The sequence below is a fragment of the Sarcophilus harrisii genome, chromosome 1 (assembly GCF_902635505.1).
Source record: "Sarcophilus harrisii chromosome 1, mSarHar1.11, whole genome shotgun sequence".
Taxonomy (NCBI): domain Eukaryota; kingdom Metazoa; phylum Chordata; class Mammalia; order Dasyuromorphia; family Dasyuridae; genus Sarcophilus; species Sarcophilus harrisii.
The window spans coordinates 713,659,241-713,673,744 of NC_045426.1; the positions used below are offsets into that span (position 1 = coordinate 713,659,241).

Below are 14,504 nucleotides of genomic sequence, written 5' to 3' on the forward strand. Positions count from 1 at the left end.
GGACTCCAGGCGGCTCGGGCCAAGGCTTGGGCTAATCCGAAGCTGTGCCGGGAAGGAGCCCGGCCTCGGCTTTCCGGGAGGAGCGGGCCCAGAGGCTGCCTTGGGCAGGATGTCAGCTGCCCCTGCAGCATTTAGGCTTGGCCTCCCATTTGGCTGATTGTGGGGATGCCCCAGGCCTTTGGGGAGATGACTAGCAAAGCGGACCAAGCTGTGGAGCGAGGGGAGAATGGGGTCCCATCTAGGGAGACTTCGTAGTTCTGTGACCAGGAGGAGGCTCGTTAGCCTTTCTCAAACCCCAAATGGAGAGAATGTGTCCTCACAAAGTGGTTGTTGCCAGAATTCTTTGTGAATTAAAGGCCCTATTTTTACTCTGTTACATGGTTCAGAATCTCCCACCTACTGAGGCACTTGTGGCTGCCCGCCCCAGGCTGGTGCTGTGAGCAGACCCCCAGCCTGTCCGGCCGCCTTCACTTGTCCCTCGGATCCATGGGAAGGATGAGCACTGGGCCAGCGATTCTCTTTGGTGTTTGGAGTCAGTGACCTTCTGGGGACGTGGCGTGGACTTCACGTGGGAGGAGTGGAGGCGGCTGGGCCCGGCCCAGAAGGAGCTGTCGGGAGGTGATGCTGGAGAACTACGGAACCTGGCGTGCCTGGGTGAGGGCTCCCCTGGGCCCCAGAGCCACTGGCCCCTCGAGGGCGTGGCTTCCTCCCTTGGTGAATGCTATGGAAGGCCATTGGTGTTTAGCAGTTAGGGTTGGGACTAATCCTTTTGTGGCTCCATGGTCCCCAAGGAAAATGTTTGCTTTTAGAACTGGAAACTATCAGCTTATTGTGTTACCCCTGACTTTGGGCCTCTCCCACTCACGGTTTGCTTGTGGAGAGTCTCCCTCAAGCTCCAGTACAGGCCTGAAAGGTCCCCATCCTGTCAGTGAGCAGCCCGGCCCTGCAGGGACCATTCCCCTTTGTTTCCTAAGAACACAAACTAAAGCAGCCTTAGGAGGTCTCTCTTCTGCTCTCAGGGTCTCCCTCTCACGCCTGCTGCTCCTGGAAGGGGGTCGGGATGGAATCTGGAAAGCGCCCTCGGGCGCCATGACTTTGCCATTTCCCACGAGCAGGGCTTGCTGTCTCCAAGCCTGACGTGATCTCTCAGCTGGAGCAAGGTGGAGCGCCGTGGTGGCGGGACGCAGTGTCCCAGGAAGCAGCTGTGCAGGTGAGGGCTGGGGGCCGACAGTAGGGTTACTGGGGCAGGTCAGCACTTGATTGGTTTCACCTGGGAGGGGTCTGGACGCGAGACTTCTTAGACCTCAGAGGCCGTGACCCTCGGGAGAGGAAGACTGGTCCCAGGCTTTCCCAGGGGACAGAGGAGTCTTAGGAGCGTGAGGACTGTGCAGTGCCCTTCGGCCTGAGTTGCCTTCCCTCCCTGGGGATAATTTATTCTTCCTTTTAAAAAGTAGGAACATGAACAAGATAATCAAAAGGCTCTTCCAAAGTTTGCTGCTTCTATGTCTTCCTTCCACCCTGAGGGCAAATGGGGTTAAGTGACTTGCCCAGGGTCACACAGCACTGGGAAGCATTAAGTGTCTGAGGCCACATTTGAACTCAGGTCCTCCTGACTTCAGGGCTGGTTCTCTATCCACTGTGCCACCTAGATGTCCCTGCTTCTAAGTCTTTTAAAATTATATTGCCCTTATTAAAAAAATTTACATCCAGGCACATTCAGAGTGGCCAGTTCTGAGTATTTCCTCTCACATAGTTTAAACAAGACTTCCTGGGTTTCTTTGAGTCCTGGAGAAAGATGGGGGCATTCCTACTGAGGCTTTGTCAACTGGGACTTGGCTAGCCCTTGGGCCCTGTTTGGTACCAGGTTCTACTGGTCCCAAAGATGAAGCTGCTGTGACTGTTTTGGGAAAAGGAAGTGTTTGTTTCCTGTCAGTCGTATCCTGAAGGCAGAGTCCAATTAGGATGAGGATGGTGGTGGTAGTGATGGTGATGATGATGGTGGTGGTGATGATAATAATTGCTAACATTTATAGTGTGCCAAACACTGTGCTAAGTTAAGTGCTTTAAGTTCCTCCTTCAACGGACCTCCTTATTCCCACCTTTGGATTTTGGATATAATGGTCCTGGGAATTTTTATGTTGGAGTTTCTTTTAGGAAGGTGGATATTTCTATTTTCACTTTGATCTCTGGTTCTAAGAGATCTGGTCAGTTTTCTCTTGTGATCTTTTGAAATATGATATCTAGATTCTTTTTATGCTCATAGCTTTCAGGTATTCTTAAATTATCTTTTTTAATTTCAGTTTGCTTGTTACATTTTCTTCTCTTTTTTCATTCTCTTAATTTTATTTTAATATTTCTTGATATCAATGCGATCAGCTTCTATTTGATCCATTCTTATTTTCAGAAAGTTTGTTACTTGGGCAAGGTTTTGTATCTGATGTGCTAAGCTGTTAATCCTCTTTCTAATTTTTTTCTTCCATAGCTCTCATTTATAAAAATATTTTAGCTCCTTTTCCTCAAAATCTTGCTTTACTTTTTCCAAAAGTTCTAATTGAATTTGTTTTTCTTTGAGGCTTTTCTTGTAGATGTTTTAGAGGCATCCTTTTGTGTATGTGTTTCAGGCAGCAAGGTGGTGCAGTGGATAGAACTTGGGCCAGAAGTCAGGAAGAACTAAGTTCAAATAAAGCCTCAGGTCCAACACTAACCCTGTGACCATAGATAGGTCACTTATTCTGTCTTGGTTTCCTCAACTACAAAATGGGAATAATAAGAGCATCTGCCTCCTAGGGTTGTTGTGAGGATCAAATGAAAAAATAAACATAACGTGTTTAGCACAATGTCTGGCACATAAGTACTATATAAATATTGGCTATGGTGATGTTTGTGTTTGTATCGTGAGAATTACCACGATAGCTTTGGAGTTCTTTGTTTTGTTTGCTTGTTCTTCTAGCCTGCTTCTTGACTTCAGACTTTCTTGTAGAACCAGACTTTTATCGCTTCTGAAGGAATGGCCAGACTATCTCTGTTGCTGCTTTTCTGGAAATATGGTGTGTTCCAAGATGTAAGGGATAGCATAAGCTGGGGATTTGCAAGCTTCCAGTGTTCCTAAGTGGCTTGATCCAGGGAGCGGTCTGATCCCTGGCCTGGTGGTCGGAGCTCAATGAGTTCTTGACTTGGTTTGGGTTAGAACAACATATTTGTTGGCTTTTCTTGACTGAGATCTTACTGCTGTGAGATCTGAGCCAGCTGAAAGCTCCTTCTGGTTAGGAGGGACAGAACTGACAGCCTCCCTTGGGTCCGGATTCACGGCCTGGTTCTTTTGCTACAAACTCCAGACATGGCGGACTTTGGAACTGAGACTGCTGCTCAACCTGGGATCAGAACCACTGCTGAGTTCAGATTTGACCTCCTTTATTAGCTGTGTAATTTTAGGCAAGACATCACTTAGCCCCACTTGTCTCAGTTTCTTCATCTGTAAAATGAACTGGAGAAAGAAATGGCAAATCACTCCAATATCTCTGCCAAGAAAACCCCAAATGCAGTCACAAAGTGCTGGGCATGACTGAAATGAACAAATAACCTATTTAGAAAAACAAAGAAATTCAAGAGAAAAAACAGTGGCTGGCCTCTGTGCTTCGTCCTTGCTTGGTACAGAGCAGGGCTACTCCTTGCGCATACTCTGGATCTGTGAATGACAGAGGGTGCTGTACCCTGCCCAAGTGTCGGCGCCTGTGTTCTGGATCTGAGTCCTCTTGGCTAGGATCATAGCCTGTCCCGAGGATGGAATTGTCCGTGGAGCATCTGTTTGGAGGAGTTGAAGTGGCAGGGAAACTTTCTGTATTTTTGTTACTCTACCTACTTTTCTGCATTTGTTTAATCATTTCTATTTTTATATTTAGTTTTTTTTCATTGCCCTTATTCATGGTTCTTCTGTGTCTCCAAGTAGCTTAATACCCAAGCACTTGGTAAATAGTATCATTGTTATTAATTATATTTCTCTTATCCTAACCCTAACCCTACTCCTGACTATCACTTTGCCAGATGTGCACACAAAGTTAGTAGTACTTCTTGTATATTCCTCTCTCTTGGTATCAATGTTACCTTGATTCGTTTTTTCTCTTGAATTTCTTTGTTTTTCTAAATAGGTTATTTGTTCATTTCAGTCATGCCCAGCACTTTGTGACTGCATTTGGGGTTTTCTTGGCAGAGGTATTGGAGTGATTTGCCATTTCTTTCTCCAGTTCATTTTACAGATGAAGAAAGTGAGACAAGTGGGGCTAAGTGATGTCCTGCCTAAAATTACACAGCTAATAAAGGAGCTGAACTCAGGAAGATGAGAATTGGCCTAGTAGTATCCATTAGTAGCCACTATTCCACCTCGCTGCCCTTATGGATCTTTTGATCTTATTTGCCTATGCTTACATGATATGTTTATTTTTCTTGTTTTGCTGCTGTTGAAGTATATGTATACAGCTGTCAAAATTTATTTTATTTATTTTTATGTAGCCTAAATGATTTTCTAAGCTATTGTTGCATTTATATACCACATGTTAAAGAAATATCTCATCCTTCCCTAATCTTTTTATTTATTCACCTATTAAAATTACAACAACAACAACAACAAAATAAAGATACAATATTGGAAATCAAGAAAAGAACTAAGGGAAAGGAATGGGAGGAAATGGTTTTTTAGTAAACATTTTTGAAAAAAATCTGATATCCCAGGTTGGTCAGAGGGCTTTCTGGTCTTGCCCCTCGTCAAGCAGCCACCCTGCCCTGCCTGTCCTGTCCTGCTCTTGCTTACTCTTGTCCAGTTGTGTCAGTGTCCACTAGTTATCTGTAGGTCTGCCCTCTGGACTAAGTAGAACAAGCCAGAGAGGAGAACTCTTCAGATAGTAAAACACTGTGTGTGCGTGTGTGTGCCTCTGAAGTCTTCCTTTTTAGCTTTCTCATTATTGTCAGTGGCTTCCTGAAATGTGGCCACAAGAAGGAACCCAGGGGACTGACCAATGCAGCGTGCGAAAAGGAAAGTCTTTTTCCTGTCTGGGGATATGGTTTCTGATAAACTTTTCCTTGTCTTTTGCTTGTGAAGCTGATTTGTTTTGAAACCAGTTGTAATTTAAGATACTACATTCACCTCTATTAAATTTCCTCTTATTACACTTAGCCCAGTTTCTACCCTGACACAATCTTGTTTTTGGATCTTGCTGTCAGTCTAGAGACCCCTTTTCTAGCCTTTCTGTTCAGTGTAACTGTTTTTAGGTACATATATGTCTGTGTTTTTGTCTTGGCAGACAGAAAAACAAAAACAAGTCATTCTCTGCCTTTTATGAGCCTAGAACTTCTTAGTCTAGTTTGACTCAGAAGGGAAGTAGGTGAAAGTAAGTAGTGAGGTCAAGGTCTAAAGTGTGTATGTACACACTCCCTTCAGGTTTTTCAGACAAAGGGAGAGCATTCCTATCTGAATGGAGTTAGTCAGCAAACACTAGGGACTCTGCTGGGTGCTAGTGATGTCACAATGGAAACAAAGTTGCCCCTGCCTTGAAGGAATGCAAGCCACTCTGAAGGAAGTGAGAGTGGAAAGACTTTCAAATATTGCTCGGGTGAATGTCATTGTTGACTCTGTGTCCCCACACCTCATGTACTTGGGCAGGTGCTGAAATTGCAGAATGTTGAACATGAGCTTGGTCTTGTTTGATTCAGAGGATGAGCAAAGAGAGAAAACTGGGGATAGCAGTGGTTGCTAGAATGTGGCAAGTCCGAGGCTCTCCTGGGGACTTTGTATGTTTTCCGTAGAGTCAGTGGGGTTCTCTGTAAGAGGAACTTGAGCAGACTTGTTCTTGGGGACATTACGGCTGTTCTCTGAAGGATGCTTTGGACAGGGAAGACTTTGCTTCCAGTTTCTTTGACAAAGGTAATGCAGACCTACAGTAGGATTTTGACTTGAGATGGGATGGATTTAAAGAGGTGCTGTGGAAGTAGAATGGAAAAGATTTGGTGACTTACTGAATGGAGACTTCAAGGGAAAAGGAGTCAAGGAAGACTCCAGAGGCTTTGCCATGTTGTTTTTAAAATGCCTAGAAACTGATGGAATCAACCAGCAAAGGAGAGAGTGTAGAGAAAAAGAAAAAAGAGTTCAGGGCAAGGCCTAAGGGATTCCCAACATCAGTGGGAAGTAGTAAATTTCTGCTCTGTGCAAGACATTGATGACACAGGGACCAAAAAACCACCCCAACAACAACAACCAAAGTAAACATTGCCCCAAAGAAGCTGACATTCTGCTTGGGGCCTATATTCTGTATACATGTAAGTCAGCGTGAATCATACACAAAGCTATATGAGATGATTTTAAGAGGGACATCAGGAAAGATCCTGTGTACAGATGATATCCAAGCTGAGCTTTAAAATCTGGAAGGGATTCTACAAGGTAAAGGTGAGGAGAAAGTACATTCCAGGCCAGTATATAGGTGGGAAATGAAAGGTTATTTATGAGGAACCAGATCTGAATTGTAGGAATATTAATTTAGCAGTTATGTGAAAAGTTTGGACTGCAGATGGCAAAGACCAGAGGCATGGAGACCAATTTAAAATCTATTAAAATTGTTCAGTGAGAGGCACTGAGGACCTGGACTAGGTTGATGAGGATACAGAATGTGAGGTGTAGGTGATGATGAACTGGCAAAGGTGATTAAAATAGAAGGTTATATTATTAAGAATAAATCCTGAAGAGGACAGTGACAGTGACAAAAATATTCTTTATGCTTTCTTTCAAGTCATTAATAAAAGTCAAACAGCACAAGGCCAAAGGCAGATCCTGAAATATTTCACTTGTAATCGGATTGCTCTATTAAAGGGTATTTTCTGAGTCTGACCAGTGCTGAATTTCCAGAAAAATGCTGTTGTGTAGCTCTAACTCCCTGCAATTTACAAATGAGAAGGGATCTAAATGACCATCTTGTCCTACCCATAACTGGATAATCCATTTTACATGGATTGGCCATCTAGCTTTTGTTTGAACATGTCTAATATAGAGAAACCAACTTCTTGCCAAAACTTCCAACTTCACTTTTAGTTAGATCTGATTATCAGAAAGAGTTACCATTGACCAATCCTAGATTTGTTTCTTTATTCTACTCCCAATTTTTATTTCTTGTTCTTGCCTTTGAAGCCAAGTAGAACAAATTGAGCCTGCTTTCTAGGTTGTATCCCTTCAGGTACTGCAAACCCAGTTTTCCTTTCCATTCTCCACCAAGTTAAAAAAAAAAGAAAAGTGGTATATAAATGTAATTGGATATTGTCATGCCATATGAAATGACAGATATAGAACATATAGAGAAATCTGAGAAGACATAAAAGGTGATGGAGAGTAAAAAAAATATGTACATGCATGTTAACTATATTTTTAATAATGATGGCAAAAAAAAATGTGTTAAACCCAGAAAGTGGGGGAAAAGCATACATTCTGAAACAGGGCATATTTAAAATGTCTTATTTCTTTCAGATTGGAAAACTAGGCCTGAAGTCGAAAAGTTATTTCCAAAGCTGGACATTTCTATAAGAGAAACATCCAATGAGATGCTTAAATCGAGTGGTCCCTGTGTCTCTAAGTTGAGAGATTCCTGGGAATATGATGCTAGATTAGAGAGACAATTGAATGAAGAGGAGAGACATTCTGAACAAGTAAAATTCATCCAAAGGAAAAAAATTGAATATAATGAATATGGGAGAAGCTGCAATCTAGAGCCAATTCTTTTTCCACAACAGAGAGAAATGATTGAAAAAAGTCTCTATGAGTATGATATGCAGAAAAGCTTCAGACTGTATTCAGAAATAAGAAAACATAATATTTGCTCAAAGAAGATATTTTCTTTATATAGTAAATGTGGGAAATCTTTCAGTTATAATTTAGAACTTATCAAGAAACGTGGAATACATATTGGAGAGAAAACTTATGAATGTAATGAATGTGGCAAAACTTTCCGTCAGAGCACAGGACTTACTCAACATCATAGAATTCATACGGGAGAAAAACCTTATAAATGTAATGAATGTGGAAAGGCCTTCCGTCAGAGCTCAGGCCTTATTCAACATCATAGAATTCATACGGGAGAAAAACCTTATAAATGCAGTGAATGTGGAAAGGCTTTCTGCCAAAACTCAGGCCTTACTCAACATCAGAAAATTCATACTGGAGAGAAACCTTTTGAATGTAATGAATGTGGAAAGACTTTCCTCCGGAATACTGAATTAACTGAACACCAGATAACTCATACTGGAGAAAAACCTTATGAATGTCATGAATGTGGGAAGGCCTTTTGTCAGAGGGCAGAACTTAGTCGACATCATAAAATTCATACTGGAGAAAAGCCTTATAAATGCAATGAATGTGGGAAGGCCTTCCGCCAGATTACACATCTTACTCAACATCACAAAATCCATACTGGAGAGAAACCATATGAATGCAATCAATGTGGGAAGACCTTTCGCTACAGCTCACACCTTACTCGACATCGTCGAACTCATACAGGGGAGAAACCATATGAATGTTGTGAATGTGGAAAAGCTTTTCGCAGGAGTTCTCATTTTATTCGACATCAGATAATTCATACTGGGGAGAAACCTTATAAATGTAGTGAATGTGGGAAGGCCTTTCGCTGGAACACAGGACTTAGCCGACATCAGAGAACTCATAATGAAGAGAAGCCTTATTAATGTAAAGGATTTGACAAAGGTTCCTGTAGTTCATACTGGAGGGAAGTCTTATGAATGTAGTCAGTATGGAAATGCCTTTTCTCATACAAAACTTATTTAATATCAGATAATTGATAGCGGGAAGCCCTTTTCCCAGCAAATAAAATTTAGTAAATATCAGGTAATTAGTCCTCAAGAAAACATTTATAATGCTTAGATGGAAGATTTTTCTCCAAAGAGAATATCTTAAAACAAATCATAGATGTGGAGCTAAAAGGGACCTTAGTGACTATCTAGCCTAACCCCTTCTTTACCAATAAGGATCACCTAGGGAGATGATCTGCCCAAAGTCACAAAGGCAGCTCTCTCCTGAGAGTTGGAGGGAAACCCCTCCAAATACATACAGCTCTAAAGAATTATGGGGCTTGAGGAAAGATGGTAGAGGAAGTTGAGGAAGATAAGGGAGGAAGGTGATACCTAAAGTGCTTCAGAATCTGGGATAGAGGTTACCAAGCAACTTGAACCTTCAAAATTCCTCCCCTTCCTCCTGCCTGCACAGTTCTGGGGTATGTAGTGTCTCCTCTGTATGACTTGGCTCAACCTTGTCTCTAGGAACAAAGGAGGATCCCATGTTTCTCTGACATATCTTTGAGGTTCCTCTCTCCTGGGTCTGGCTGCAACCTCCCTCAACTATTGACATGTCACACACTCAAAGATCACAGAATCAGATCTAGATTCAGAAAATACCTTAGAAGTTGTTGGGAGGATCAAATGAAACTATGCTAGAATAGAGAAGTTTTACAGAGGGAAATAATAACTATCTAGAGGGTGGGACTAGGAGCAGTCAAAAAAGTTTTAAAAGAACATTTGGGCTTGACATAAAGAAAAACTTGATGGCAAATAGGTTAGCAAGCTATTGGTAGAGAGGGTTGTCTTGAATGGTGGGAGTAGCTTACCCCTTACTGTATACTATCAAGTGCAATTTAAACAAAAATTTTGGTGATATGTTTAGGGAGTTACTGTTTGTCTAGAAACCAAATTGCTCCTGTGGTCCTTTTCAGTGCTGATTCTCATTCTGTGATTCTCATTTTAAGAATTCATAGAGAAAAGCATTAAGAATATAGTGAATGTAACTTTTACTGCGGGCTCTCAAATTACTCTTTTAGGAGATCCTACAGATCTTCAGCTCCACTACTAATGAATGAATACCTGTTTCTTCATCCCTTTGTGCCCACAGAGTTGCTGCTTTTAATTATTTTATCTGATTTTTACTAGTGTGAGGAATTGCCTCAATATTATTTGTTTTTGCATCTTAGATCATTAATGAACCCTCTGCCTGCATCCTTGATCTCATTCTATCCTGTCTTTAGCAGCAGAATGTCGGGTCCCTGTCATCTCCACGCTCTCTTCAATCTCTGGCTACAAACATTATATCTCCATCATACTTAAATATTCTCACTTGATTTGACCATCACCTATATCCTATATCTTTCCCTTGTGACTAACCTTGAGAATGCCCTCTACAATCAATGTTTTCATTTCCTTTCCTCTCACTTATTTCTAAATCTCCTGTACCTTGGCATTCAGCTTTATCATTCAACTGAAACTTCCTTCTCCAGTATTATCAATAATCTCTTAACTGTCAATTATTAGTAATCTTTTTTTAAAATCTTCATTAGCACATTTTGCCTTCCTTTCATGGAGATTTATGAGAGTAATGAAATACCAACAGTTATCTCTATGAACGTTAGTTGTTTGTGCAAAATATATGATTATTAATGGCTGAATAAATTCTTGTCCAAAAATGTATTGGAATTTTATCCTGCAAATAAGATTGGCAAGTCTGAAGAAACATGAGGAAATATGGCTAATACTGAGTGTATTACGAAGATCCAGGAAAACGTGCATCCTAATCAGATGAGAAGAAGAAATGAGAATGAGAGTGAATGGAAAACTAAGAATCCTGATGGAGATATAGAGGCCTGGATTGGAAAAGTGTAATGGCATTTTGTAGTTTAAATTTCATTTGTTTGAATGTAAATAGTTGCAAAGAAAGTTTAATTGTTTGTATTGATGTTCAAGATTGTTGATGGTGTATAGAGGCAGTGACAGTGGATTAAAGAGCTGATCTTAAGAGTTGTAAGGCCATGATGCATGGTGCCTCTTGATACCCAGCTGGGTGATGCTGGATAAATCCCAGCTTCTCTGTGCTCCAGACAATTAGGTAAGACTATGAATGTCATGACTAGTATTGGTGGAGGGGTCTTCCTCACTATGGCTTCCTATACCAATTAAGTCAAGAAGTTCAGTTACAAATTTTGTATGTAATAAATGTTTTATTAAAAGAATAGTTATGAATGTGAAAAGGATCTCAGTAAGCTTTCTTACTGCAGTCATCAAAAATTATCAAAATATTCAATTTTAGTCATGGAGAAAAGGAACTGACTACTTGCGAAGGCCTTGGCCTTAAACCCTCTTTGCTGTTCTTCCCATTCCCACCTCTCTGGTCTAGGACATTGCTCTTTTGGTTGCCTCTTATTCTTGTATCTTCAAACTATCCCTTCCCTGGATCCCTCCTGCATGACTTAGAAACATGCTTCAGTACTTTAAAAAGCTTACCCTTGACCCACTACCGATCCAGCTACCATCTCCCTTCCTTTCTCTCCTTTACTTCCAAACCAATACCTCATCTCCTTCCTGCTGCAGCACCTTGTAATCTGATTGCTTTTGGACCTCTACTAAAATGACTCCTAAAGATCATTGTTGACCTCCTAATTGCCAAATAACGGTGATTTTTTTCCCTCTGGATTTTTATCATCCTTTGGATCAAATTAAAAAAAAAAAATAACCACACTTCTGAGTACATTTTCCTGCCCTGTCTTCAGATACTGCACACACTCTTTTGGTTAGAATTATAAAGGGCTGGTACCCATTCGATGTGAGACAATGACTCTGTTAGCATATATTTTGGATAAATGGCCCTTCTCCCTGTTTGGTGCTTAGTCATGTTTGATGGTAAGATAATTGAAGGCAAGGATTAGAGGGTGAGGTGACAGAGGCCAGACTTTGTGGCAGGATGAGGAGGAGAGAAGTTGGTGACTTTGACTCAAGAATCCAGGAGCCTCTTGGCAGTTTGTCCATCTCTTTCACTTCTCCCCCTATTAGACCTATTAAGTCTAATCAGTCATTTATGTGGATAGCCCCCATTTTTAGTGTACTTCCTCAGTATGAATGCATGAGGCAGCTCATGGAAACACCATTATTCTCACGTTACTAATTATAAACCTGAGGTTCTTGGGGATTACAAGGTCTTCTGCCAATGACTCTGGGGCCCTGGTGTGATTGGACTCCTGCGCTCCTCAGTCTACATCCACGACTGTGGACTGTACCACACCATGCTAGTTCTTCTCTGTCTCCCCTTTGACTCATCTTTTCCTCAGCCTTTACATTATATATTTTCCCAGGGTTTTGCCTAAGGGCCCTCTTTCCTTGCCTCTCTTCTCTTTGGGAATCTCTTGGTCCTAGAGCTTTGGTTCCACAAATGACCCTTTCTGTCCGGTCATGATCGTTGGATGCCTAAGATGATTGTTATCATTCCTATTAATCTCAGTCAGCCTCCCCATTTTCAGACCATGTAGGAAAACTACTATTACTTTTGGCTCTTCACTCTCCCTCACCTCTCACATCCAATTAGTCACCATGTTTGTCAACTCTGCTGCTACAGGATACCTCCTGGCTCTTTCCTCAGTTCTATCCCTACAACTTGTAGCCCAGTAGGCCAAGGCAGAGTGTTTGATAAGTGGAGAACTGGACTCATTTCCCACCCCCAACAAGTGTATCCCCAGCAAATTATTTAAGCCCCCTGAGCACAGTTCATCATCTGCAAACTGGTGATCATCATATCTGTAGTATTTGCCTCATAGAGCTGTTTGTATTTCGTATGTCTCCAACTCACTTGCTGTTAAGCTTTATGTCATACAGCATATGTATTATCTAATCTTGGAATTTTTGCTGGGATCCAGTTCTACACATAGTGTTTAATAAGTGCTCTGAATGGAATTGATCGTGAGAAAAGTTCACCTGAAGGACTTACCTTATTGAACATCTTGGAACTGGTATTGAAGAAAACTTTGCCTTGGCTTATTCGTGAACCACTGTGCCCAAGGTCTTCAGAGTGCTCCCCTCTTCTGTGCCAGGGACTGGCCTTTGACTTTTGAGCCTTGTTCAGAACCAAGAGGCCCTTTGGGATAGGCCAGCCAAATGCCCTCGAATACACCAGGAGGAAACAAGAATAAAGTTGACCAATTGCTTAGAGTAATTTAAAGACAAAGCCAAGACTAGAACCCCGAGTCCAAAGGTTCTTTCTTCTCCCCCCCCAAATTCTATCCTCCTTCTCTTTCTGTCTTTTCTTATGCTCCTGAATATCCTTCTAGTCTCCAAGAAATGTAGCAATGAAAGTCATACAGTGCCATGTTCTCAGCCCTGCTATTGGCCAATTCTAGCTTTTAAGCCATTCAAAGTCAGAAGGCCCATCCTCTATCTCTCTCCCTTTGTCCTTCCTTTGCTTTCTTTATCTCTCTCTCTCTTGCCTCTGCACTAATTTCACAACCTTAGTCAAACTATCAAAATAACAACTGCTCATCTCACTCCAAAAATCTCTCAAAGGTAGAGAATGAAAAAATTTGGGAACAAAGTGAGGGTATGAGTGCAAGAGGGTGGGAGGATGTGCTAGGGAAGTGGGCTCAGGGCCAGGAAAGATACCATTCAGCCAAGGTGCAATCTCCATCCTTTAGGGCAGGCACTCTCTTCAGGCTGTTCACTTTGGCAAAATCATTAGTCATTTGTTGCCCTAAAAGAGCAGATGTGCCCATTGAGGCAAAGAGGCCTTCTCCCCTTCCCACTAAGCTGTAGCTTCAAGGAGCTGGTCACCTGGGCATTCATGAAGGGGTGAGGCACTGGTTTCCAGGGTCTCACTGTGAGGCAGCTGGCCAGGATGTGTCGCCAAGGTCAGTAGAATTGTCACTCTTGTGGTTTCTCACTCTTGGGGAAAGGGCTTGTCCAGGGAGGTCAGCCAGAAACCAAGGTCATGACCATGACCAGCTTAAAATCAAAGTGGGGAGAACAGCACAGGGATCGGCCTTCAGGGCTCTTCGAGTCTCTCTAATCCAAGCCCTTCATTCCAGAAGAGACAGAACAGGTGAAAGAAGCAACAAGAGGAACCCTTAACTCTGCTGGATTCTGGTCAAAAGAGAGAGCCTGGTTGTCAGGGAGCCCAGAGAGATCTCCTCCTGCTGGGTCTCATCTCTACTCACACTTCTCTCAATATATTTTTTTTTTTCCCAGAAAAAAGGTCTTACTAATGCGATTCGGTTTTTCTATCACAGTAATTGCTGACTATCCAGCAATCAGGTCTTGTTTCTCCAGAATAAAACTATCCCGAAACAAACACTTTAAGCAGAGTTGATACAGTAACTGGCCCTGGCCACACAGGCAGGCTCCTTTGCAGCCCTGGGACTTCCCGGCTTTCCCTGCTTTGTTCAGCGATACTTTCAGGCTACACTGTTGCCACCATGTAGCTACTTCCCTTCTCTGGCTCTCAGGGAGCCCAGGGGAATTCTTGTGTCTGCAAAATAGTCACAGTAGCCGTTTTTGTGATGGCAAAACATTGGAAATCACGCGGGCACTAGAGGGCGCCATGGACTGTGTGAATGGACAAGTTTTTTGCTTTTAGAATAAGAAGCATGAGAAAGCCTAAGGCAGGGGTCCTCAAACTTTTTAAAATGGGGGCCAGTTCACTGTCCCTCAGACTGTGG

At 42.2% G+C, this 14,504-nt stretch overlaps 1 protein-coding gene across 1 annotated transcript; it reads left to right on the forward strand.

Annotated features, from left to right (window-relative positions):
- Positions 1-535: 535 nt before the first annotated feature.
- Positions 536-14,504, forward strand: LOC116420891 (zinc finger protein 525-like). Its single transcript, XM_031949065.1, has 3 exons — positions 536-654; positions 1,116-1,210; positions 7,502-14,504. Exon 3 carries the CDS (start codon positions 7,576-7,578, stop codon positions 8,710-8,712), a length of 1,137 nt encoding a protein of 378 aa, XP_031804925.1. The 5' UTR covers positions 536-654; positions 1,116-1,210; positions 7,502-7,575; the 3' UTR covers positions 8,713-14,504.

Coding starts and splice junctions, on each gene's coding strand:
- LOC116420891 (XM_031949065.1), top strand. CDS start 7,576: ATGCTTAAATCGAGTGGTCCCTGTGTCTCTAAGTTGAGAGATTCCTGG.